General features: G+C 48.8%; 1 protein-coding gene across 2 annotated transcripts in view; it reads left to right on the top strand.

Annotated features, from left to right (window-relative positions):
• LOXHD1 (lipoxygenase homology PLAT domains 1) overlaps positions 1-24,765 on the top strand; it is a 135,172-nt gene that overhangs the window by 63,423 nt on the left and 46,984 nt on the right. For both annotated transcript variants that reach the window (XM_037033791.1, XM_037033781.1), the window contains exons 16-25: positions 636-832; positions 4,054-4,246; positions 7,905-8,065; positions 10,284-10,761; positions 11,266-11,420; positions 12,816-12,949; positions 17,231-17,400; positions 18,195-18,299; positions 22,006-22,134; positions 23,446-23,610. In XM_037033791.1, the coding sequence (XP_036889686.1) occupies positions 636-832; positions 4,054-4,246; positions 7,905-8,065; positions 10,284-10,761; positions 11,266-11,420; positions 12,816-12,949; positions 17,231-17,400; positions 18,195-18,299; positions 22,006-22,134; positions 23,446-23,610 (1,887 nt within the window). The remainder of the gene's footprint in view (positions 1-635; positions 833-4,053; positions 4,247-7,904; positions 8,066-10,283; positions 10,762-11,265; positions 11,421-12,815; positions 12,950-17,230; positions 17,401-18,194; positions 18,300-22,005; positions 22,135-23,445; positions 23,611-24,765) is intronic.

Genomic DNA, 24,765 nt, shown 5'->3' with positions numbered 1-24,765 from the left:
GTAAAGAGGCTTCTCCTCTTCCTAGAAGTTTTGTCCTTCCTTGTGCACAGATGGTGCAGACCTTTCTGGATGATAAAACCGAGTAACATCAGCATAGTGTCCCACTTAAGAACAGGGGGTTTTACATCCACGGTAGGCCCGAGTTAGGCCTTCACTTCTGACCGGCTGCTGACCAACTGTTGACATCTTGAGCCAAACACGTAAGCTTCTGGGCCTCCTAATCCTCCTACTAAAGCCGAGGTCAGAGTACTTCGCAATAATGCTGTGCACATAACGTACTAGACACTGTCAGCAAAGGTCGATGCTCCCTTTGCCTCAGATTCCTCATCCACCAGATGAGAAATTGCTTTAAATCCTCTGTCTCTTACAGAGGATTACAGAGGATCTCTTATTTTCGTGTTGCATGCTCTCCTGTTCCTAGCACGTCCACACCTTGTGGGGCAGGTTGAGCAGGTATTAGAATTCTAATGTAGTAGATGAAGGGACCCCACGGGGGATGAAGGAAACCTTGTCCCAAGTCACGGGGCTACTTAGAGAGAGCAACAGCCCACCCCTGCTTGCAGACCACCCCCAACGAGGCTCCTCACTATCCTGCACTAACCCCTCTCTTCCTGCCTCCTGCCTCGACTGCTCAGACTACCGTTACCACATCAGCCTAAAGACAGGGGACATGCCGGAGGCAGGCACAGACTCCACAGTGTATATCAAGCTCTATGGGGACAAATATGACACCATCAAGCAAGACCTTCTCGTCTCTGACAACAACCTGAAAGACTATTTTGAACGTGGCCGGGTGGATGAGTTCACCCTCGAGACCCTGAACATCGGAACTGTAAGTCTCCTTCCCAGGGCCACGTGACATCATCGCCCCCGCTCCTCTGCATATGTGTATCTGCACACGGGTTTGTAATGGGGAGAGACCTGAGTCAGGGCACCCTCCCCGACTCTGAGTTTGTTCCTTGGTTCTTACCTTTCTCGCAAGATGAATTCAAAGGAGAGACAACACGTGTAGTGGAAATGAGATAGCAATTCATTTATGAAGCACACACAGCCCAGAGCCGTAAGCAGGCACCCGGCTGGTCTGAATACCCCACGTATGGAGGAAGCAAAGTTGTTAGTAAGTTTGCTCTGTCCATGTGAACCAAGGCTACAGGTGGACACTCGGCTAATCTAAGTGCCCCGACCATTGGGGTTCAGGGGTTGTATACCTTAGTCAACTTCTAGGTACCCCTCCCTCTTCCCTTTCTAAAGCTTGGGAATAATGCACAGCTACAGAGACTTTCTTTCTCAGCTAGTAAAGGCCATTTGTCTTAGTGGAATCGCACAGAGGCCCCCTTTCCCAGAACAGAGTCTCAAGGACTCCCTTCCTCCAGCACTATCCCTGCTTGTGATGTTCAGAACGCCTGGCTGTCTTGTCAGACTGGGCTCAGCACTGTTGAGTCAACGGGTGAGACATGTCTCCTTCCTCCTCCCTGCCTCAGCTTACTACCTATTCTACCTAACAGGTTCACACACACATACACACACCGTACACCACACACTCGTGTACGCACAGATGTACTTATTTTGAAGAAAAAAAATCCCCACTCGGAGGTTAATGAGGTACATTGCTTTCTAGCTATGACTAGAGCAGCAAAAGATATGTGAAGAGAGGTTGAGGTTCTGGAGTCACTTTGGGGTTGGAATGCACATAGGTAGTGGCTGTAGACCCCACATTTCCTTTACCTTTGCAGCCAGGACCAGTGTGCCCAGGTCACTGCAGAGGGGGACACTGGCGAGCAGGCAAGGGAGGAGGAGGAGGAGAACTGCAAACTTGAGTGTGCATCAGTGCTAGGGCCAGGAAGCTTGTTTCTGTGCACACTTCCAGGCCACACCTGCGAGGGACCCAAGAGTCTGTCTCCATCAGAATCTCCATCAGAATCTTGGAGATTCTTGCATCAGAATCTTGGAGATTCTTGGAGAATCTTGGAGAATCTTGGAGATTCTCCATCAGAATCTCCATCAGAATCTTGCATCAGGGTGGCCCTGATGCAAGGGGCCTGAGCACTTCATCCAGAGAAACGCGGCTCTAACTCTCTGGACCTGAGGTTGGAAATGTTTCTGGAAATGCCTGGGCTGGACTTCATGTTTCCACCTGCCCCTCTCGGGGTGTGGCTAGGGGAAATTCAGACAGTCACAAGTTTCCCATCTGCAGTCTCAACTTTACTGCCCCTCCCCTCTGGGGATCCCCCCTATTTCAGGTGCTCCACCAAAATGCACTCTGGGGGAAGGTCTCATGTCAGTCATGCTTATCCTGAAGGTAATGAGGTTCGATCAAAACTTCTTTTTAAAAAAATATACTTACATTTTAAGCTGAATTAGTATTTGTAGAATGACTTACTGTTCCTTTTATTTAGGATTTCTGGCAGCAGCCAGAAGATAAATTGAATGTCTGAGGGGAAGGGGAGGGTGTTTGGGCCCTTCTTTGTATTTCTGAAACCCCACCCCCCTCAACAAGCAGTGTGGGCTCTGGCCACTCACAGCCTGGGTCTGAGGCCCAAGGCTTCCCTGTAACTATCATGTGTAAATTATACCCACGTGCATATAGTAAATCCTCAATAAACAGTAGCTGTTTTTAGTACTGTTCCNATGACTTACTGTTCCTTTTATTTAGGATTTCTGGCAGCAGCCAGAAGATAAATTGAATGTCTGAGGGGAAGGGGAGGGTGTTTGGGCCCTTCTTTGTATTTCTGAAACCCCACCCCCCTCAACAAGCAGTGTGGGCTCTGGCCACTCACAGCCTGGGTCTGAGGCCCAAGGCTTCCCTATAACTATCATGTGTAAATTATACCCACGTGCATATAGTAAATCCTCAATAAACAGTAGCTGTTTTTAGTACTGCTCCATATCTATAACAGTTGGTCCAAGCCAGGTCCTAGGTGTAGAACTGAAAGACAGTCCCTGCCCTTACAGAATTTCCTGTCCTATCAGGTAGGAGACAACTGTCCCTGTCTTTACTCTTCTAGCAGCCCCTCCCCAGGACTGTCAGAGTCCTGGAACCACAGAAAGACACCGAAGCTCTCCATCCATGTCCCTGGGCGTGCACCCAAAAGGCTCTCATGTTTGCAGATATAGTCGATTGCCCTCTGACAATTCCAGGGCACCAGGCTACATGCACTCAGTTATGGCTCTGTTTCCATTACCAGCTGCAAAGAGACACTTGGTACTCAAAACAGTGAGGTCAGGGCTGACAGGGTTCTGGCACCAGGCTCATAGCTGACATCGCGCCTCCAAACCACCACAGAGAGAATCCAGGGGGCTGGAAGGGATCTCAAAGGCTATGTGATACTTCCATCTGATGTTAGAATTGCCCAGTAAACAACATTTCAAAAAATCATTAAAGCAGTTTGAACATTGAGGACCCAAGCATACATAAGGATGATGACACGATCATCCACGTGATCGTCTGTATTGCTTGTGGGAAAAGATGTTACCATGCAAAATCGCAAAGCAAGGGAACTTCTGAGTATAACTGGAAAAACGTCCCCCAGGTTCAAGAAGGAGAGGAGGAACAGGACACAGAATGACAGCACCCTGCGAGGCTGTCCACACAGTCTGTCACCTATAGGATGGGTGTGTCAAAGAAGAACGGCAGAAATACGTGACATCAATAACATGGCTGCCAGATGCAGGAGGCTAACTCGCAAATGTTTGCTTTCTTGTGAAACCACCAGGTTATTATTAACTGCATATTAAGTACACTGCCTAATGTTACCAAGTACATACCAGAGCCTTCAAAGTTCATGCCGCACCTATTCCCCCACTTGTTTCTCACAACTGCCCCTGGGAGGTGAGCTGAGAGACTCCAGGCAACAGAGGTGGTGTTATAGCCCCCCAGCTGGCTGGTGGTGGGTAGGAGCGGGACCCAGCCTCCAGCTGCCTAGCCTCCCTCTCCTGAGGAACTAGAGACGGGACTGAAGAGAGCAGTTTTTGAGGGTGTTTGGAGAGGTAGGGATGGAGGCATGGTGGCTCCTGGGCACCGGCTCCTTGCTCACAGCCTGAGTTTCCTTTCAGATCAACCGGGTGGTGATCGGGCACAATGGCATGGGCAGGCGTGCCAGCTGGTTCCTGGGCAGCATGCAGATCCGCGTGCCCAGGCAAGGCAAGCAGTACACCTTTCCTGTCAACCGCTGGCTGGACAGGAACAAGGCTGACGGGCGCCTGCAGGTGGAGCTCTATCCCAGCGAGATCGTGGACATCCAGAAACGTATGGAGGAGGCTGGGGTGGAACAGCAGCAGCATTAGTCCCCTGGGGAGTGGGGGAGTGGGGATGGAGGAGGGCCTATGGGGCAACTTACATCTTGTCTCCCAGGGGAAGGCTGAGGGGAGGAAATGGGAGCTACAGGTAGCCTCTGGTAGCATGTTTCTGGGAGGGGAGGAGGGCTCATTGTACAGATGGGGAAACTGAGGACTCAAAAGATGAAGCCTTTTGTTCTGGGCTAATGGGCAGCAAGTGACTTTATAAGAAATGTATATTCTCAGCCCTGGGTGCAAGAGGACAGGTCCATGTCCTCATGTCCCCAGGGAAGACTGGCTGAGGAGATGAAGCTGTTTAATCATTCATTTATTAAATAACTATACATCAAATATTTCTCTGAGCCAGCACTGCTCTAGGCTCTGTGGAGACAGCCATGAGGAAAAAAACAGGCAAAATTCAGTCCTTGTGGATTTGACATTCCACCAGAGGAGACAAACATTAAGTATATGCGACAATACCAAGTAAGACCTGTGGGGAAGATGAAGCAGTCCAGAGTGTCAGCAAGGGCATGGGGGTGCAGGGCCTTCAAGGACAAGGTGGTGATACTTGTGAATGAAGATGCAGGTCAAGGTGATTTGGCCACCCACTGTGCATAATGCAAGAGTCATAGATTCTGGTAGGACTCAGAGGAACAAGAGGTGATTAGAGGGTCAGAAAGACAGTGGGACCAAAACCTGACACAGAGAATGTCGCTTTCCTCACCTTCGCGCCTCTCCTTCCACCCTGAAATCAACTGCCCAAGGCTTGCTTCCCCAGGAAGCAGATCTGAGAAGGGGCCCTAATACAAACCCACCTCCTTCTCTTCCAGAGCCTTTGTGTCTTTTCATGCCAGTAGGTTGCTTGAGGACTGTGTGCAGAATCAGCTCCTTCTCTCTTTTTATGAACTAGACCTTGATTTCCATCAGAGTAATACAAGTACTTGTTAACAACAGAAAAATAAAAAGCAATAGTTCCCTTCCTATACCATCCCTTCTTCAGGGGTAACAACTTTTAAATTACTTTAGCTTTTTCTTCTGAAATTTATCTCCATATTTTGAATACTGTGCTTATCAGTTTCTTGATTTTTTAATCACAGGCATTAACTGTCGACTCATTCCTATGGAAGATTTAGTTCTCTTAACCCATGTGCATGTGCAAGCATGTGAGCGCACACCAACACACTTCTCCTTCCAACCTTCAATAAAATTAAATCAATTTTCAATTTTTACATTATCGTGACTATGCAAATATTATTCTATGCCAAGTTACCTACTATGTGATGATTGCATTTTATCTTGTGTAGAACTTTCTGGTTTTTTTTCCTGGAGTTAGTGATTGCCTCACTTTTTCCCTTTGTATAGTTTTCTGTATACACACCTTTATTTCTACACACCCATGTATATGCCCACCTATCTGTAGAAGTGTGCTAGGACTGCCATAACAAAATACCACAGACTAGGTGACTTGAACAACAGAAATTTATCTTCTCATAGTTCTAATCAGGGTGTCAGTAGGTTGGGTTTCTTGTGAGGCCTTTCTCCTTAACTTGCAGATGGCTGCCTTCTACTATGTGTGTGTGTTGTCTCCCCTCTGTGTGTGGGCATGTCGGTGTCCTAGGCTTCTCTTAAAAAGACACCAGCCGTACTGAATTGGGATCCACATTAACAGCCTCATTTTACCTTAATCACCTCTACAAAGGCCCTATTTCCAAATACAGCCACATTCTGAGACACCAGGAATTAGAGCTTCAGTGTATGAATTTGGGGACCCACATTCTCCCATAACACCATCTTATCTCCATGTCTCTAACAGAACTGAAATTTTGTGTGTATATTCAAACCCAACAAGATTTCTGTTGGTTTCTTCTCTACCTCCTTCTCCTCCAATCCCCGTCTTAAGACATTTCTTCAGGAACCCCTGCCTCCTGCTTTCTAGGCTGCCATGAAGCTGTCCTTTTGGGACTTCCTTTTTGTCATCTTTTTTTGGAACTTCCTCTTTTTTCTCCTAGATTAAATATTCATTCCTTGGATTTCATGTCTTCTTTTTCTGGGGTTTATTCCCTCACTTTAGTAGAACACATTCTCCACTAGTAGCTTCCTGAGAAAAGGTACACAGAAATGTTGAGAACCTGCATGTCTGCAAATGTCTTTGCTCTCACAATTGATCAATACTTGGGCTCGCTAAAGAATCGAGTTGAATTCATTTTCCCTTAGAGTTTAGAAAAAATTTTTTCTGCCATTTTCTAGTGTCCTGTGTTGTGGTTGAGAAGTCTGATGCCATTCTGATTCAGTCCTTTGGGGTTTTTTCCTCTCTAAAATCTTATAGGATTCTACTTTCATTTCTGGCATTTTGAAATTTTATGTCTTCACTGCCTTTTGTTCCATTTATTGTTTTGGAACTCATGGACTTCTTCAATCCAGAAGCATTTTCCAGTGTAGGGACATTTTTTGGATTATTCATTTGACAATTGCCAGGTCTCTATTTCCTCTAAACTCTTAGTAAGATATTGGACGTCCTCTGATTTTCTTACCTTTCTATCATTTATCATTTTGTTCTTGGGAAGTTTCCTATTTGTTCTTAGGAGCTGTTCTTGACTTTATCCTTGCTGAAGACTATTTTAATTCAGCTACCATGTATTAATTTCTGATAGCTGATTCTTTTTCTCTATTGCTCATTTTTATCTATCCTAATTTTTTATGATCCTGGCTGCCTATTGTTCTGAGAACCAAGGGATGGGATGGCGTTGGAGAGCTAGTTCTCTCCATTCAGAATGTCAGCCTTGACTGTAACTGCCTTGTCCACATACTAGCCTACCCTCACTCCCAGCTGAGCCTGGTATTTCTAGTTCAACTTCCTCAGGCTCACAGCCAGCCCTTTCGTTTTCAGCCCCCAATTTCTTACCTTGCTGTGGTAATAGAAGATCCTCATTTTGTTGACAATAAAAGTCTTCATTTGAAAAAAAATCGTGATATTGTTTTACAGGATTGCTGAGAAGGCAAGTCTTAAAATAGTTGCTTTGAAAAAAAATACAGCCTCCTAGTTCTGAAAGACATTTCCGTTCTCCAGTGGGAAGTGCCCTCTAGTGGCGCATACCTGTAACACATTTCCATCCCCTAACAGCTTGATAAAGTATTCTTTCAAAATAGAGACAACTTCCTGCGTGTGGATGTATCTTTTGGTATAGCCTGAAAGGTACCTATATTTAAATAAAAATTATAATTTCAACCCTTTGACCTTTACTGAAAAAAGAAACAAACAAGCACCCTTTGCTTCTTTCTGCTCCCTGGCGCCTGCCCAGGGGGAGGCGCACAGAGGAGGATGGCAGCTGGTACATTGACTATTCTAAATTCCTGGTTCCAGAGGAAACGTGTGATGCAGAAGGTGACTGGGTTTTGGAGTCTGATCGCTTGGGTTTGCCATTCCTTCTGCCTACTGGATTCCTCTATGCCTCAGTGTGTCTATCTGTAAAGTGGGGATGACAGTACTTACCCATAATATTGATGAGGGGATTAGATGAGATAATGGAGCACCAGATACCTGGTAGAGGCATGGGAAGTACTTTTTTGTTACTATCATCGCTGTCATCTTGATTACCAAATGTCCCCTTTCTCCCCGTGTGCGCACCTAGTGGTCCACTATGAGGTTGAGGTTTGGACGGGGGATGTGGGCGGTGCCACCACCACCGCCCGAGTCTACGTGCAGATCTATGGCGAGAAAGGCAAGACCGAAGTGCTCTTCCTGTCCAGCCGCTCACGGATCTTTGAGCGAGCGTCTAAGGACATTTTCCAGGTATATTCGGGGAAGGTGGCAGGGGTGCCCACAGAGGGCCTGCTGAATGCCCTAAAGTGAGGGATTGGACTAGATCTCTGGCTTTTTATTGGAATCACCTGGAGAGCTTTAAGAAAAAAATATGGCTCATGCCCCGATCAGTTAAGTGAGAAATTTCTGGGGATGCCCCAAACAGCTTGCTAGTACAAACGTGCTGCCGATTCTGAGAACCTCTGGAGTAGATAAACCTAAGTGAGCAGAATATGGCACTTGGCCCCGGGTCTCTACCCTCCCTCCCAGCTCTGTGGCCTCAGACTCTACAGCTCTGTCAGCCTGTGGGCAGAGCCATGCTTCCAGGCAGGACACTGGTGAGCCGTGGGGTCTCCTGGCTGTGCTTGGGGTGCCCCGGGCCTCAACGTGCCCCTTTGAGTAGAAGAGAAAAATAGAGGAGGACATGGGCATATTGTTGGCAGGGGGGAGGATGCAAGGATGGTACCCACTGGGGGCCCATGCATGTTTGATATGAGACATGAGTGTGTGTGTGTATATGTGTGTGTAGGAAGCATGTTCAGGCTGGTGCCCTGTGTGTGTGTTGTGTGACACAAGCAGCTGTGCCCTCAGCAAAAAGTCCTCAGCCAGCGCCCAGTAGAGGAGGTCCTGGCTGGGCTGGGCCAGGGCTGCAGGTGCAGAGAGCAGTAGTGCTGGGTGGGGCCTCATGGAGCACCAGCCCCCCGCAGGCACTGCTGAGGGGCGAGGCCCTAGCCGTGCACCTCACTGAGCCTGAGATCCTTCGTCAGTTCAAACCTAGCTCTATAGTGCCTGCCCCCGGAGGATCAAAATGGTCAATGCCAGGGAACGTGTGTGGGAAACTGTGGCCAGTCGTGGAGAAGGCACAGAGCAGCACGCCCAGACTCCAACCGGCTGGCTGGGTGTGGTGGACGGGTTCACGGCAGGCCAGATGGGTAGGGGAGTGGGGAGGGCAAGTGGGCTCCCTGGGGGGCTGATCGCAGGGATGCTGTGGCCTGGGAGATGCTGGAGGAGGGACTCAGGGTGTAGACCCTGAGTAAGTAACTGAGGAGAAGAAATTCTTCTTTCCTGGAGATCCTGGCCTCCCTTTGGTCTGATGATTTTCTCACAAAGGTGGTTTTGGCCACACTGTGTCTTCATGAATCTGAAGACCCGAGTTCTCATTTGTGTCTGGACTAAAATTATGGGACACTGAGCAATTCCTGGGATGGCGCTGGGCCTCAGTTTCCCCAGCACACAACTGGGAGAACTGGGGAGACGGCTTTGAGGAGTGTCAAACACCCAGAAGAGGGCCAATCAGAATGATGTGGCCCCAAAAGAGTGGCCTGACTGGCAGGGGCTCCATTTCAGCCTCCCGAGGGCCCCTGAGCTTTTCCGGGGCCAGGCCTCACCTCACTGTGAGGCTTAGAACTAAATAGAAGGCCTAGAAGCTGATTCCCTGAAGGAAAACTGTACTCGTCCACAATGCCCTTTGAATCAGCCTGTGCTCGGCCCAGTGGGGGACAGAAGCAAGAGTAAATAGTCCCTGTTCTTAGGAATTCCCACGTGAGTGGGCAGACGCCAGCTCACGTGGACAGAGAGGAAATCCAGGCTAGGACCTCCTGGGGCCTCTGAAAGCATGGGTGGGATTTTTTTGCACAAATAACACTTTTTTTTTGCTTATTACAAAAGTTATATATGATTAATCCTGAAAAATTTAAGAGAGCAGATCACAGAAAAGCACCAGGTAACAAGAAAGTAATAATAACGCTCAAGAGTCTGAATGAGCAGTTTTAAGATAGAGGTAGAGGATAGAATTAAGGCCTTCTGGGAGAGGGAACTGCATGAATAAAGCTATGGAAATAGGAGTAATAGGACTGGGTGTGGTGTGCATGGTTAGACTGTGTGTGGGTATGTGTGTTTGGGGGAGACAGAGAGAGAGAGAAGGAAAGAGAAGAGAAGAGAAGAAGGACACCATCCTGATCATCACAGAGGCTTAGGAAGAAGTAAACTAGGTGGAAGGTGGGGCTGGCAAGATGGCCTGGAGGGTGGGCCGGGAAACCAGGCTGGATGTGCAGGGGAGAGGCTGCTGGGGGAAGCTCTTGAGCTTGGGGACCCTGAGCCTCTCCATCCTGTGGCTCCACACACAAGCTGGTGCCTGGCTGTGCAGGGAAGGGAGGGAGGGAGGGAGCGAGTGGGGGCCACCCCAGCCACTGCCCTGCTCTTCACACAGCTCGAGGCAGTTGACGTGGGGGAAGTCTTCAAGATCCGGCTGGGACACACCGGCGAGGGCTTCTCGCCCAGCTGGTTTGTGGACATGGTGTGGCTTCGGCACCTGGTGGTGCGGGAGGTGGAGCTCACGCCCGAGGAGGAGGCCCTGAAGAAGAAGGAGGAGAACAAGCTGCGGCAGCAGCTCAAGAAAGAGTGGCTGAAGGCCAAGCTGCAGAGGAAGATGAAGAAGAAGAGGAAGAAGGGCAGTGACGAGGAGGAGGAGGGGGAGGAGGAGGAGGAGTCCTCATCGGAGGAGTCCTCCTCTGAAGAGGAGGAGGAGGAGGAGACAGAGGAGGAGGAGGAGGAGGAGGAGTTCGGGCCGGGGATGCAGGAGGTGATTGAGCAGTACAAGTTCGATGTCAACCGCTGGCTGGCCTGGGGCAAGGAAGACAGTGAAATTGTCCTGGAGCTGGCGCCTTCCGGCGGGTCGGGTCCTCAGCGTAAGCCTGAGCAGGGGTCAGACAGGGGTCAGACAGGGGTCAGACAGTTCCCTGAGGGAGTCCAGGGATGGGGGAGGTGCCTGGCTGCTCTCTCACATGGAAGCCCCATAGGTGGGCACCCATCATGGTTTCCTAGTAGCTCTCCTGACATGTGTCTTAAATGCCACCCAGAGCAGTTCCCTGCCTGGGGTTAACATTGCGCTTGTCCCAAGGCTCTCAGGAGGAGTGGATGACTTAGGAGGAGCCCTGATGTAACTTAGTGTTGGGGGCAGAAGGAAGGAGGGCTGCTGAGGGTGAATTTTCCCAAGAGTCATAACCTCTTGGGCTTTATGGCAAAATATCTTGGGTAGGAAGGAGGGGCAAATTCAGTTCCAGGTTAGGGAAGCTGTGTAGGTATCTGTAGGTACTTCCTGCTTCTCCCCTCTGCCTGGAGCCTAGAGGCTGAGCCTCAGGTCCACTCAGAGGCCTGGATGTCCTCAGTGCTGCTTCTTTCTCTGTCTCCAGTCAACACCTATGAAGTCCAGGTGATCACAGGGAATGTAGCCAATGCTGGCACCAGTGCCAATGTCTACGTGACCATCTATGGGGAAGAGTACGGGGACACGGGTGAGCGGCCGCTGAGGAAGTCAGACAAGAGCAGCAAGTTTCAGCCGGGGCAGGTATGGTGTGGGCTTTCTGGCCCTTGGGTGGGTGGTTGGGATTCAGTGGGAGGGAGCCCTCTGGTGATTCCCAGGGCTGCTCCACCCACAGTGACTTTGAGTCCAGCAGTGAGCTTTGTTCAACCCAACCAGGTTTGTGGAAGTGTCTCCTCTGTAAGAACCAAGGTTTCTGGTGGGGAATATGAGAAAGGCACAGGTGAGGGTCCAGCTCCCTGAAGTCCACAGGAACTCACTGGGGCTAGTATCGGCAGCAAACACTCAGGGGCTGAGTGGGTGAAGCAGAGGTTCAAGGAGGAAGTGCTGGCCATCAGGTGGTGCTTGGGAGAGGGAAAGCTTGGTAGAAGGAGAGACGTAAAGGGCCTTGGTGGGTGAGTGTGGGCTAGAGATGTAGACGCTCTAAGATGGCAGGACAGAGATGTCGGGGTAGAAATGTGGCGGGCCAGTTTGAGGACAGTGAGTCTTCCTGCGGGGCTGTGGTTAGTGCTGAGCCAAGGAGGACGCTGCTTCTCAGAAGCTCGATGAAAGCAACTTAAGGGGCAGGAGGTGGGGATAAGGGCCTTGACAGGCAGCTGAGAACCCTGAACTGTATCCTGAGCTGGGAGATGTCACTGAAGCTTTTGAGCATTGAAAGAAGTGCACCCACCTCCCTCTTCCTCATATAGTGGGAAAAGCACTGAAATGCAGCTGCCGTCCTTGTCTTTAGATGTTGCACAACATCGCCTGGCTAGCACACTGTCCCTCCTCTCACCTTTCCCGTTCCTGCCCCCCTCCTAAAGCCAGGTTCCCTCACCAACACAGGCAGAGAGAGAAGGGTATCAAATCCGTTGAAATACTTCTGGCCTCCTCACTTGGTTTATTTCAGAGATCCCTGGTTCTTCTTTTAACATTCCCTTCCCATGACTTGAGGATCATAGTTTATCTTTGTTTCAGTGCTTTCCTTAAAAAGTTATAGCCACTCTGATCGGGGACTAAAGAGTTTAAAAAGTTACAGCTCAGAAGTACCCATTCACGTATTGGGTCCAAGTATGGTCTGTCTCCTGCTTCCCCCAGTGCGTATACACCTGCTGTACACACTCTGTCTTCCCACCTCAGCAGGGGGCAAGTCCGGTTCTTCTGTTTCTGTCAATCATTTTGAATTTACACAGCAGCTCGTAGCAGGTACTTAATTAAAATTGGAAATTGAAGAAGTTTATGCACACACAGCACACACCCAAGCTCTCCTCAACCCAAGCTCTCCCCCATCCCCTCACCCCCCCCACACACACATCTCACAATACAAATCTGGGTGTTCCTTGCTGGTTTGGGTCTTAAATCAGCCCAGGTCCTGGGAGGGTGAAGCAGATGGTGAGGTGGGGAGGGTGCCACGCTTCTGAGTGCTACCCTGGCCCTTCCCAGACAGACACCTTCATCGTCAACGCCATTGACCTGGGGCCCCTGACCAAGATTCGGATTCGCCATGACAACGCGGGCAACAAATCAGGCTGGTTCCTGGAGAGAGTAGACATCGTGGACACAAACAACGAGACCACGTGAGTGAGGCTGGAGGGGAAGAAGAGGGGGCCATGCTTGCCCAGAGATGGTCTTAAGATGAGGGCTGAGCATGGGGTGGCTGTTCTGCCTGAGGGTGGGGGTGCTGGGGGAGGGTATAATATAGGTTTGGCCCAGTAGCCGGCTAGGTGGGCACTGTCTCCCTCCCTTCCCTCTCATTGGGCAGCCCCCAGGAGCTTCTGGCCCTAGAAGGGAATAGAGAGTCTGATGCAACATCCAGTCCCTGACACCCACCAACTCAGAGGGTTGGGGCGTCTGTCCCAGCCAGAACTTCCCTGCCCACTCCCCATGACCAGACGTGGTTGCCCAGTAAGTCTTTCCATGGGTAAGTGGCATCCAGTACGTCGTTCTACTGCTTTGAACCAGGGACAAGCAGACTTTTCCCGTACAGGCCGGGTACTAAACATTTCAGGCTTGGGGCCATTTGGTCTCCGTCACAACTACTCCACTTGACCTTTGCAGAAGGAAAGCAGCTACAGATGATGCCTCACTGAGTGGATGTGGCTGTATTCCAGTACAACTTGTTGGACATCAAAACTTGAATTTCATGTCGTTTTCACATGTCACAAAATGTTTTTAAGATTGTTTTTCAACTGTTTAAAATGTGAAATCTATGCTTAGCTTGTGGGATGTAGCAGGTGGTGGGCAGATTGGCCCACGGGCCTCAGTTTGCTGCACCTGCCCGGGAGTTACAGCTCCGACCAGAAGCTGGGATGGGAAGCGGGTACTGTCGTCCTGACAGGCGAAGGGATTGCCCCCAGAGGAAGTCAAACTGTAGCGGCAGAATCAAATTGTGTCCAAATCAGGACCAGAACTCCAGACCATCAGTGATGAATCTGTTATATTCCTACCATTAGGTCACATTGCCTCTTGGGCAATAGGCATGACAGAGGCCCTGAGATGGGGCGGGGATTGTGCGGGGAGGCGGAGGGGAAAGGGAGAAAGACCCTAAGTGGGTGTTGTAGAGCTGTCCAGGGCTCGCTGGTGCCTGGAATGTAGCGGGTGCTCAATAAATATGTATTTGTTGAATTAAACAGCTTCTTGGCCTGTAGGCTGGTGTCTCTTGGAGCGTGCCCTCTTCTTGGGCTCCCCTCTAGGCAGGGCAGGGGTGACCAGGCTCACCCTATGTCCTGCCTCCATCCTGCCCCACCAACCCAAGAGGTTGCTTCAGCTGGGGACACTGAGACACAGCTCACACATGGCCTGGTGTTTCTGTATGGCCATCATGATGCTGCCAAAGAGGCATAAGACATTCCTGTGTCTGGGATCTGGGGTTCTGACCTGGGTTAGGTCCTCTGCGAGGACCTCACCAAGTCACCCTGATGAGTTGCTCCATCCTCAGGGGCTTTCATTTGCTATTCTGATAAATGGGCTTAAGGATGCCAGCCCAGCTTACTGCTCAAGTTGTTCTGAAACTCTGAGGCGTTTAACCTGAAATTGTAGTGTTGCAAGAACACGTAAGGACAGGGACAAACTGTAAACATTGCTGCTTCCCCTTGCAGCTTCGTTAGGGCCAGTTTAGGCTGTTCCACTGGTTTAGCATTTCTGGGCCAGCCCAACAGTTTTTAAATTATTGTAGCTTTAGAATTTATTTTAATTTTTTATCCTCACCCCTGAGGACATTTTTTATTGCTGTCAGAAAGAGAGAAGGAGGGGGAGGATAGAGAGAGAGGTGGGGAGAGAGAGACATGCATAGAGAAACACCGATGTAAGAGAGAAACATTAACTGTCGCCTTTTTGTATACATGTCCCAACTGGGGATTGAACCTGATACCCGGGTATATGCCCTGACTGGGAATCGAACCCACGACCCTTCAGTCTGTACAACAACACTCCAAGCAACTGAACCACACTGGCCAGGGCTATAATCTACTTTAATACCTGTCACTACTTGGTCTCTTTTATTATGGTTTAAAAATATCAGCTATTCTTGCCTTTTCATATCAAGATATTAAGTGACTTGGAAAGAAAGTCCTATTGGAATTTTGATCATTATAGCATTAAATGTATGTGTGGAGAACTTCATATTTAGCATATTAAGTGCTACCCCCAAGGCACACATTTCCATTGCCCAAGAATTCCTTTCGGTGTCTCAGTGATGCTTTACAATTTTCTGCATTGAGCTGCTACACATTTCTGTTAAGTTTAAGACCAAGTAAGTTATATTTTCATCACCCTCGTGAATGGAACCTCCTCATTACCCACCTCTCTTCCTCTCCTCCTTGTCGCTTTTTCCTTTCTCCCTCTACTCCTTGCTCCCCTCATCTCTTCCTCTTCCTCACCATCCCTTCTTGCTGATGTTGTGTTTTCATCTGTTTCCTTGGTTTTGAACAACACTAAGGGGCTCTGTGATGAGTTGCCTTCAGCCATTTGCAAGCCAAGAGGGACTCTGAGCAAAGCCTGCTCTGGAAAACAGACTAAATTATTAAAGTTCAAGGCAACAAAATCAGAGTGGGCAATCTCCTTTATCTCGGAGAGGCACCGTCTTCCTTGACAGTGACTTGAGCCTCCCATGACCTTGATTAGCTCAGAATAAGTGAACACTGACCACCCCGGACCCAGTCACCTCCCTCCATGCCAATTTGATGTCCTTGCCCCTCTCTGCCCCTCACATCCCACCCCCAACCCGTCACCCACTTCCTCCTTCAGAAGAACATGGTCCAACCCCTGTCTCCCATCAACGCCTCCAGACTGGTCCCTCTGCATCCCCCAGGACCTCCTGTTATTGATAGCAGTTCAGCCCTCAGGGTCACGTCCCTTCTCTGCTCAACTACCTGCTGAGGCTCCCATTTCACTCAGGGTAAGAGCCAGAGCACTTCCAGTGGCTGCCTCATGTCCCCTTTTTATCTCTCAGTCCTGGTCCCCCTCTGGCTCACTCCTTGCTGTGCCTTAAGCCCAAAAGACATGGTCCCACCTCAGTGCCTTCTCATGTGCCTCTTCCTGGCACTGCTTCCCCCAGTGGCTCGCTCTCATACTTTCTCTAGATAGGTCTCTGCTCAGGGGTCACCTGCTCAGCGAAGCCCCAGCCCCACCCCTGGGCCTTTTATCCTTCTTCCTCTATTTTTTCCATCTCACTTATCATCTGACTATAATAAACTGCTCTATTTGGTCATTGTTTCTCTCCCCACAATAGAAAAGAAGGTCTGGGCATGAGGCAGTGACTTCATCTGTTTTGCTTATTGCTGCGTCCTCCCTAGTACTTAGAAGAGAGCCTGGCACACAATAGGCATACCATAAGTACTTACTAAATCAGCTAATGAATAAAAGTTATGCTTGGTGTACTGCGTCATTCATTAATTCAACAAACACACACCGTGCTAAGGGCCTGGGTGAAACAGCTATCTCTGACTCCACCTTTGGGGAAAGCCGGGACAATCTGGGAGGCAGACGTGTTGCCTTTGATTCCTTTCTCTCCTACTCTCAATGTGTGGGGCTTCAGGGAAGTCACTCTGAACCTTGCTTTTTCAGATAAGCAGTGATTCTCATTTTACGGCAAGTACAGCCCAATTATTGAGTCAGACGTACTTATAATACTAAAACATGATTCATTGCTTACCTAAAATTCAACTTTAACTTGGAGTCCTGAGATGTTATTAGTTAAGTCTGGCAACTCTAATGGAGAGGTAAAGAAACTTGTTCAGAGTCCCATGACTGTAAGCCAGGATTCGAACCCAGTCTGGCTCCAGAGGCAAGTCCTTCGTGACCCCACCCTGCTGCTTCTCCCAGGCCTGGTCTGTCTTCCTTCCACCCAGGTGCCTCCGATGGCTCTGTACTAGGGAGTCTAACTCCGTTCTCCATTCCTCTGGTGTGCCGGCTCCTTGGCCACATGCTTTGTACCTTCCAAAAGCAAACTGGGTCGTTTCATTAAAATTCCTCTCTTACGTGTTGGGTACTTTCTATGTGCAACCCTCTCTGCTGAAGTACTTCTGGCTAATCCGTTAGCTCCAGAAAGGGTGGGAACAGCCTCCGCAAGTCCCTCTTACTCTAGATACATCCAATATGACCCTGGTTGAGGGTCTGCTATGCAGCTCCAGGCCCTTTTCAGTGGGTTGTCTGGAGACCTGTCCCCACGTCTGTTCTCTGTTCAAGGCACGTGTCACTACTGGGCCGATTCCAGCTAGGATGGGAGGGCAGTGCCCTGGAGGGCAGGCTGGGAAGTATTGGGGGCCCCCGAGGGCCTCACTTCTCAGCCTGTGACTACTCCTTCACGAGACCTTTCCAAGGAGACTGTGCCAACCTCTCCTCATTGCCCACCGCCACAGGTACTACTTTCCATGCCAGCGCTGGCTGTCAGTGGAGGAGGATGATGGCCAGCTGTCCAGGGAGCTGCTGTCAGTGGATGAGTCCTACGTGCTGCCACCGGAGGAGGACGAAGAGGGTGGGGGTGGTGGTGACAACAACCCCCTCGACAACATGGGCCTGGAGCAGAAAGGTTTCCTCGACTAGGGCTGAGGTCTTCCCACCAGCACCCTCCCCTCTGCTTCTCCCTCATTCTAGGTCTCCATCTTCCCCCTCTCTGCTGGGAGCTCTGGCTACTCCTTCCTCTGGCTTTCCATCTGTGCTATCCCTCATTCCTCCGTGGCAAGAATGGGGAGGTGGGGGAGCATATTCCCACACGTCTAGCTGGGTATATACTGCACATGGCTTGGGACAGGATGGGATGGGATGGGATGGAATAGAGTGAGATGGAATAGAATGGAATAGAATAGAATAGAATAGAATAGAATAGAATAGAATAGAATAGAATAGAATAGAATAGAACAGATTGTACTTCATTCTGACTTAGCCTTGTATTCTCCTTTCTAAGCACATCAGAGGCTCTAAGCGCATTTTTGCCAAAAGGAAGAGTGAACTTTCCGGAGTTCTATGATTCTTGTGCTCCCTTCCTTGAAACACAAATCCCTAAAAGTCTTCCAAACCTGGAGGAATGAAACTGGGGTTCTTGGGTGATGAGCCCCTGACCCTCAGTCCCCCTAAGTCTCCCCTAAGCATCCTGCAGGTGTACTGGTTGAGGGCCTCCTGTGTGAGTTGGAGGTGGGGGAGACCTCACCTCTGCCTCCAGGAAGCGTCTAGGCTAAAGGCAACTGCAGAGCAATACATCCTGCAAGTAAAGCGACTCGTAGAAATGGTCACCATGGACATAGAAATATACTAGTCCTTCTTCTCTCTCCTTCCTTCATGGGAGGAGCAATCTACCACTCACTTCTCCACACTCCTCTCTTGCAGATAAATCGACCACATTCTCAGTGACCATAAAGACTGGAGACAAGAAGAATGCGGGCACAGACGCCAATGTCTTCATAACGCTCTTTGGCACCGAAGACGACACTGGTAAGTAAACAATAGTGCAGGTCTGAGGTTCACCCGTACTGTCCCCAGGGAGCCCGGGAGACTCAGCAGAACGTTCCAAGGAAATCCTGGCTGTCTGTCTGTCTGTCTCTCTCCTTAAAAAATCACTTTAACAATTCCCTTTGATTGTTTTGTTTTATTTTATTTTATCATGCAACAAACACTTAACATAAGATCTATCCTCTTAAAGCGTGTATGCATAAACCATTATCGCTGGCTACAGGTATGTGTTGTACAGCAGATCTCTAGAGCGTATTAATCTCGCTGAACTGAAACTTTATGCCTGTTGGTTAATAATTCTTCATCCTTCACCCCTACTCCCCGCTCCTGGTAAACACCATTCCAGTCCTTGATTTTATGACTTTGACCATTTGGGATACCTCATAGAAGTGCAATTATGGTGTATTTATTTTCTGCATCTGACTTACTTTACTTAATGCAATGTCCTTAAAGACCATCTATGTGGTAGCGTACGGCAGGATGTCCTCATAAAAGGCTGGGTAGTATTTTATTGTATGTGTACACCACATTTTCTTTATGCACTCATCTCTCAGTGGACATTTAGACTTTTTCCCACATCTTAGCTACTGTGAGCAGCGCTGCAGTGAGTGATGGGAGTGCTGATATCTTTTCAAGACCCTGGTTTTAATTCTTTTGGATGGATCTAGACCCAGAAGAGGGATTGCTAGATTTTCTATTTTTAACTTTTTGAGGAACTTTCATGCTACGTTCCCTAGCAACTGTGCCATTTGCATTCCCACCAATTGTGTGCAAAGGCTCCTGCATCCTCACCAGCACGTGGCCTTTGTTCTATAGCAACCTTCCTGACAAAGGTGAGGTGTGAGCTCATCGCGGTTGTGATTCACATTTACCTAATGATTAGCGATAACGAGCACTTTTTCATATACCGCTGACCATGTGTATGTCTTCTTTGGAGAATTGTCAGTTTAAGTCCTTAGCCCAGTTTTAACTTGGGATCATTTGGTTTTTGCTACTAAATTGTAGGAGTTTCTTACATATTTTGGAGATCTCCCCCTTATCTGACATATGGTTTGCAAATATATTCTCCTGTTCTATAGGTTGCCTTTTTACTCTGTTAGTGGGTTTTTTTTTAACTTTTTTGGGAGAAACTTTTTAGTCTGATTTAGTTCTACATGTTTCTTTTAGTTTTTGTTGTCTGGACTTTTGGTGTCATAACCATGAAATCATTGCCAAGGCCAATGTCATGAAGCTTTTGCCCTGTTTTCCTGTTAGAGTGTTACAGTTAGTTTCCAGGCTTACGTTTATGTCTTTAATCCATTTTGACTCAACTTTTTTGTACGGTGCAAAACAAAGACCCAAATGAATTACTTTACGTGTGAATATTCCGTTTTCCCAGCGCCGTTTATCAGACAGGCTGTCCTTTCCCCACTGTATACTTTCCCGCAGCTCTGACTCATGACAGACTGCACACAACTAGCCTCATCAAAGGAAGGCGCTTCCTTTTTTCAGCCTCCGTGTGGGGTGACTTTGGGTCCTCAGGTTGTGGGTGCTGTTTTCTTTGGAAACTCTTCCTAAACCTCCCAAAGGCAGTCCTGCGCACTGCAGGCCCAGTGAGCCCCTGCCCTCTCGGCCATCCTCTTGCTGCCTCTGGGGCCCTGGTTGCACGTGAGAGCCGTGGGAGTCCTCTTCCTTGCGGAGTCCTCATCCAGGTAATGGTGATGGGTCCCATGGTCCATCATTTTCCACGTCTTTCTTAAAGTTTTTACCATTTCCCGCATCCTTCCTGGAGACAGCTCTCTGTTTGCCTTTTAAAAGCATAACGAAGGGGCCCCCCCACTCCAGGCAGTGGGGGGTCTCTTCCCCATGACTTCTGCCAGCTTTCTTCTTCTGTTCTAACAGTAGAGGCGACCCCAACTCTAACTCCACCCCGATAAGGAAAGCCAGTGGGGTCCAGGCTACCCTCAATGTGAGATGCACAGGGAATTTGGAGTCATTCGGTAGGTTGGGAGGGGGCCTCTGCCCAGGCACTCAGACAAGGTGACATTTAGTGCTACAGTCAGCCATCTGCTAATGCTACCTGTCCAGCCATTCTGTGTGAGTTCAGAGAAAGTCAGTCCCTCAAGTAATCATCAGGTATTTGCTTAAAACCCTGTGGATCCAGAGTCTTGTGCCAAGCATCACTGAATAATGAAGGGACCTACCTGTGTTCTCAGGGGGCTCATATTCTAACGCAGTGGTGTGGTGGTAGAGCGTGAACTCAAGCTTGACTGGTTGGGTTACATTCTGCTATCCACTCACTATCTCTGTGACCTTGGGAAAGTTGCTTCCCCTCTCTGTGCCTTGGCTTTCCCCATTTGCAAAATGGATATTAAACTAGGACGTGTCTCACAGAGTTGCAGATTCAATGAAACTGAACATGTAAAACATTTGAGACAAAATGATGCTCATAAGCACTTATTTTTATTATTTACTGGGTTAGATAATGTATAATGAATGAACTAGGTCATAACTTATAAATACATGTCATTGTGGTAGATCTAGAACCGTGGGCCCTGGAATCGAGGATCTCCAACAACTGCTTTTGTTTGCCAAGGGACTTCTCCACGTCAGGACTGTTCTCGAGCACTCAATAGTTATCATCTTATTAAGCCCTCACAGTGACTCCAGGGAAGGCACTGAGACCACCCCTTTTGACACTTGAGGAAACCAAGTCTCAGAGAATTGAATAATTTGCCTAAGGCCACCCAGATGTTCACTGACGAAATCAGGCATTGGACCAAGGTCTGTCTGATTTTTGTGCACTGCCCTGAGTATCAGAAGACATTCCACTTAGGGTGGACTCAGAGCTAGGACTTGCAGGGTAAGGAAACTTGAGGAGAATGTAGTGCATACTGAGACAAGAGGGGATGGCAAGGGCATTGAGACCAGCTCAGATTTCAGACCGATGCCACAGCCAAGGTCCCAGGACAGACTGTGTATGTGAGATGGCTGGTGGGGGCATTGGAAGTCATCTGTCCTCTGTTATCCAGAGAAGAGTCTCCAGAGAATTCCCACGTGCCCCATCCTTCAGGGAAGCCCCGGGGAGCATGGAGAGGGTGGCTTAGTCATGGGCTCCTTCTCCACATGTAGAAACATGAAGGTTATGGAAGGAGAGCAGACATTGACTTTGGGCCCCACCACCTTCTCCTGGATGATCTTGGATAAGGCACTCAGCCTCTTGGTGTGTCTCCTTTTCTTTTTCTTTTTTTAAAATTTTTATTTATTTATTTACCTTTAGAGGGAAAGGGGAGAGGGAGAGAAACATCAATGTATGGTTGCCTTTTGTGCGTCCCCTGCTGGGAGTTGGCCTGTAGGGAACCGGCCTGCAACCCAGATATGTGCCCTGACTGGGAATCGAACAGCGATCCTCTGGTTCACAGGCTTGTGCTCAATCCGCTGAGCTATACCAGCCAGGGCCTGTCTCCTTTTCTTCAGATACAAACTGGAAGTAAAAATATGTACCTCAGAGAGTTACGGCAGAGCTCAATAAAAAGACACACACCATAATAAAACATGCCAAATGTGCCCAGTGGATGGAAATTGCACAGTCCAAAATTGATAACAATTCAAAATTTGGTCCTCATGAGGAAAGACTAAATGGGGTGGGCAGTCTAGGCTTGAAAGTTCTCCGGGCCAGCCAGTCATGTTGAGGTCTTTTGGTTGGCAGGAATGAGCCTCCTGAAATCCTCCAAGGTCAACAGTGACAAGTTTGAGAGGGACAGCATCGACATCTTCACCGTGGAGGCGCTGGGCCTGGGAGATCTATGGAAAGTCAGGATCGGCCATGACAACACAGGTCTGGCTTCCCTCCCCTCTGTTCCCTGCTAAAGACTTAAAGACCACAGACAGGTCCCACAGGGTGTCTGGGAGTGAATCTGGGGGAAACTTGGATGTCATCTGCCTTCCATAATGACATAACTTCCTATATCCCTTCAGCCCAGAAGAACCGTAGCTGTACTTGGAGATTCTGATCTAACTGGGGCAAGGCTTGGGCACTGGTGGTTTTAAAAGCTTTCCTTAGTCCTGGGCAGTGTGGCTCAGTTGGTTGAGTGTCGTCCTACAAAGCGAAAAGGTGTCGGACAGATTCTCAGTCAGGGCACATGCCTGAGTCATGGGCCAGTCCCCATTTGGGGGCGTACAAGAGGCAACCAACTGATTTCTCTTGCGTATCAAAGTTTGTCTCCTTCTCTTTCTCCCTCCCCTCTCCTCTCTCTAAAAATAAATAAATAAAACCTTTTAAACAAAATTTTCCTTAAGCCTCTACCCCCAGTAATTTTATTGTGCACTCAGATTTGAGAACATCTGACCTAGCTCAGTTGCTCTCAAATCTGAGTATGTATCAGAACCACCTGGGGAACTTATTAAAACACAGGTCTCTAGGTCCCATCCCCAGAGTCTTTGGCTGGTCTGGGTGGGACACAAGAGTTTTTGTTTCTTACAAGTGATGCTGAGACTGCTGGTCTGGGGACCCCATTTTGAGAACTGCTGATCTAGCCAATCCTTTCTAGAGTCCACTGATCCTACTGCCAAAGGGTGTGCCCAGGTTTGCTCTTTCTCAGTAAAATGGGGCGCGTTGGCTTGGTCTTCAAACCTTGTCTTCTAAGCCGACAGAAGGAAGCCCTCCTCCCAGTGCCTCGGACTGAGTAGATGGGGTTCTCTGCTTGGCTTCCAGTGCCTTTTTAAGCTTGGGCACTCCTTTTCCCAGGAAGAAACATCAATTCTTCACTGATATCCCTTTCATTCATGAATCACAAACTGAGGCCAGGGAGCTGGGAGTGCAATCCCTGCAGGGTGAAATGACGAAGTCCTTGTTAACAGTCTCTCTTTGGCACCTCTGGGCTTCCTGTTTGGAGCGCCTTCCACCCTGGACTGTTTCCTTGCTTTCCTCCCCTCAGACTGCCCTCCTGCCATGCCCTCTGGTGTCCATGGGTGCGTGTTTTTACAGGAATCATTTTAGCAATGCCGTAAGCAAAAAGGAAGACATATTCATCATGGAGCTTTAGGCATGAACTGTTGAGTAGGGAAGGGTGTTCAGAGTCCCTGAGGCTACCCATAGGAAGCCACCCTTAGACGTCCTTGATGGGTTCTGTGTCTCCTCTCCCTCCAGGCAAGGCTCCAGGCTGGTTCCTAGACTGGATAGAGGTGGACGCCCCGTCTCTTGGAAAGTGCATGACATTCCCCTGTGGCCGCTGGCTAGCCAAGAATGAAGATGATGGGGCCATTGTCAGGGACCTCTTCCACGAGGAGCTTCAGACGAGGCTGTACACGCCATGTAGGAACCATGTACAACCAGCCTGGCCCTGTTCCCAGACCCCGTTACCTGCGGCCGCCTCTGCTCTGATCCCTCCTCCAATGTCCACTCTGGGCCAGCTCCCCCTTGGAGACTTGGGTCTCAAGTTTCTTTTCCAAATTCCCTGCTCCCTGTGCAGGCAATGGGCTGAGCCCTGGCCCCAGGAAAGAAAATATGGAACGTATTCCAAACTCCACTCCAAACTAGCTGGTGACAGGAGGCAGAGCCTGGCCCTTCTGGGGCTCAGTTTCCCCATCTGTAAGACAGAGGCATTAAAGCAGATGGGTTAGAAGACCCAAAAGGAAGAAAGATAAAGGTCTCACTGTGAGGTTCCATTATCAGTGCCGTCACCTGTCCACATTCTAGTTGTTAACATGCTAGAGAAATCCCCACCATAAGGTTTTATCCTGAGTGGGAGACAAATGGAAGAGAAGGTAAACCTAATTCCTTTTACCTGCTAAAGGGCAAGAGGAAGGGGAATAACTGGGTGACATTTGGACACTTCCCCTCCACTACCATCATCAGAAAGTATGCATTAAATGTTTCTATACGTACAGGAAAATACTAGGTACTGGGACTCAAACTAAGGTCAACTGAGCTATAGAAATCTGTCTGAATCTGCCAAAATCTGAACTAAACCCAGAGAGTACAGTTTCTTTTTAACCAAATAATTATCTATATCAAAATATTTTCCCCAAACAACTCACAGTATAAATCAGTGGGAAAAAATTTTTTGGCCTGCAGCAATTAAACTGGCCATGACCAGATCATCCAAATACTCTTCAGTTCAAAGCCTAAAATAAAGTGACATTTTCTTTCAGTGAGGTCCCTGCATATACAAATCAAATTGTAGTTCCAGCCTCTGCCCCCAGGATTCTCATGCAGTCACGGACAGACACACTGACCTGACAGACCCACACAGAGCTGGTGGTGGTATTGGGTGGGAACCTTCAGGCCAGAAATACTCATTTCTCCCTTCGTGCCCTAGGTCAGGCCTTGCTCTTCACAGGAAAAATAAAATAAAAAAGAATTTCTATGGTCTGACCTTGAATATATTCAGTTCTAACCTAATATTAAAACTAATCCATCTGCCCTTTGTCTTACACNAGTGGGAGGCAAATGGAAGAGAAGGTAAAC

The sequence above is a fragment of the Sturnira hondurensis genome, unplaced genomic scaffold, assembly GCF_014824575.4.
Source record: "Sturnira hondurensis isolate 20B ecotype Veracruz unplaced genomic scaffold, ASM1482457v3 Scaffold0001872, whole genome shotgun sequence".
Lineage (NCBI taxonomy): Eukaryota > Metazoa > Chordata > Mammalia > Chiroptera > Phyllostomidae > Sturnira > Sturnira hondurensis.
Note: the sequence above shows the minus strand (reverse complement) of the source record. Positions and strands in the feature narration are given on the sequence as shown.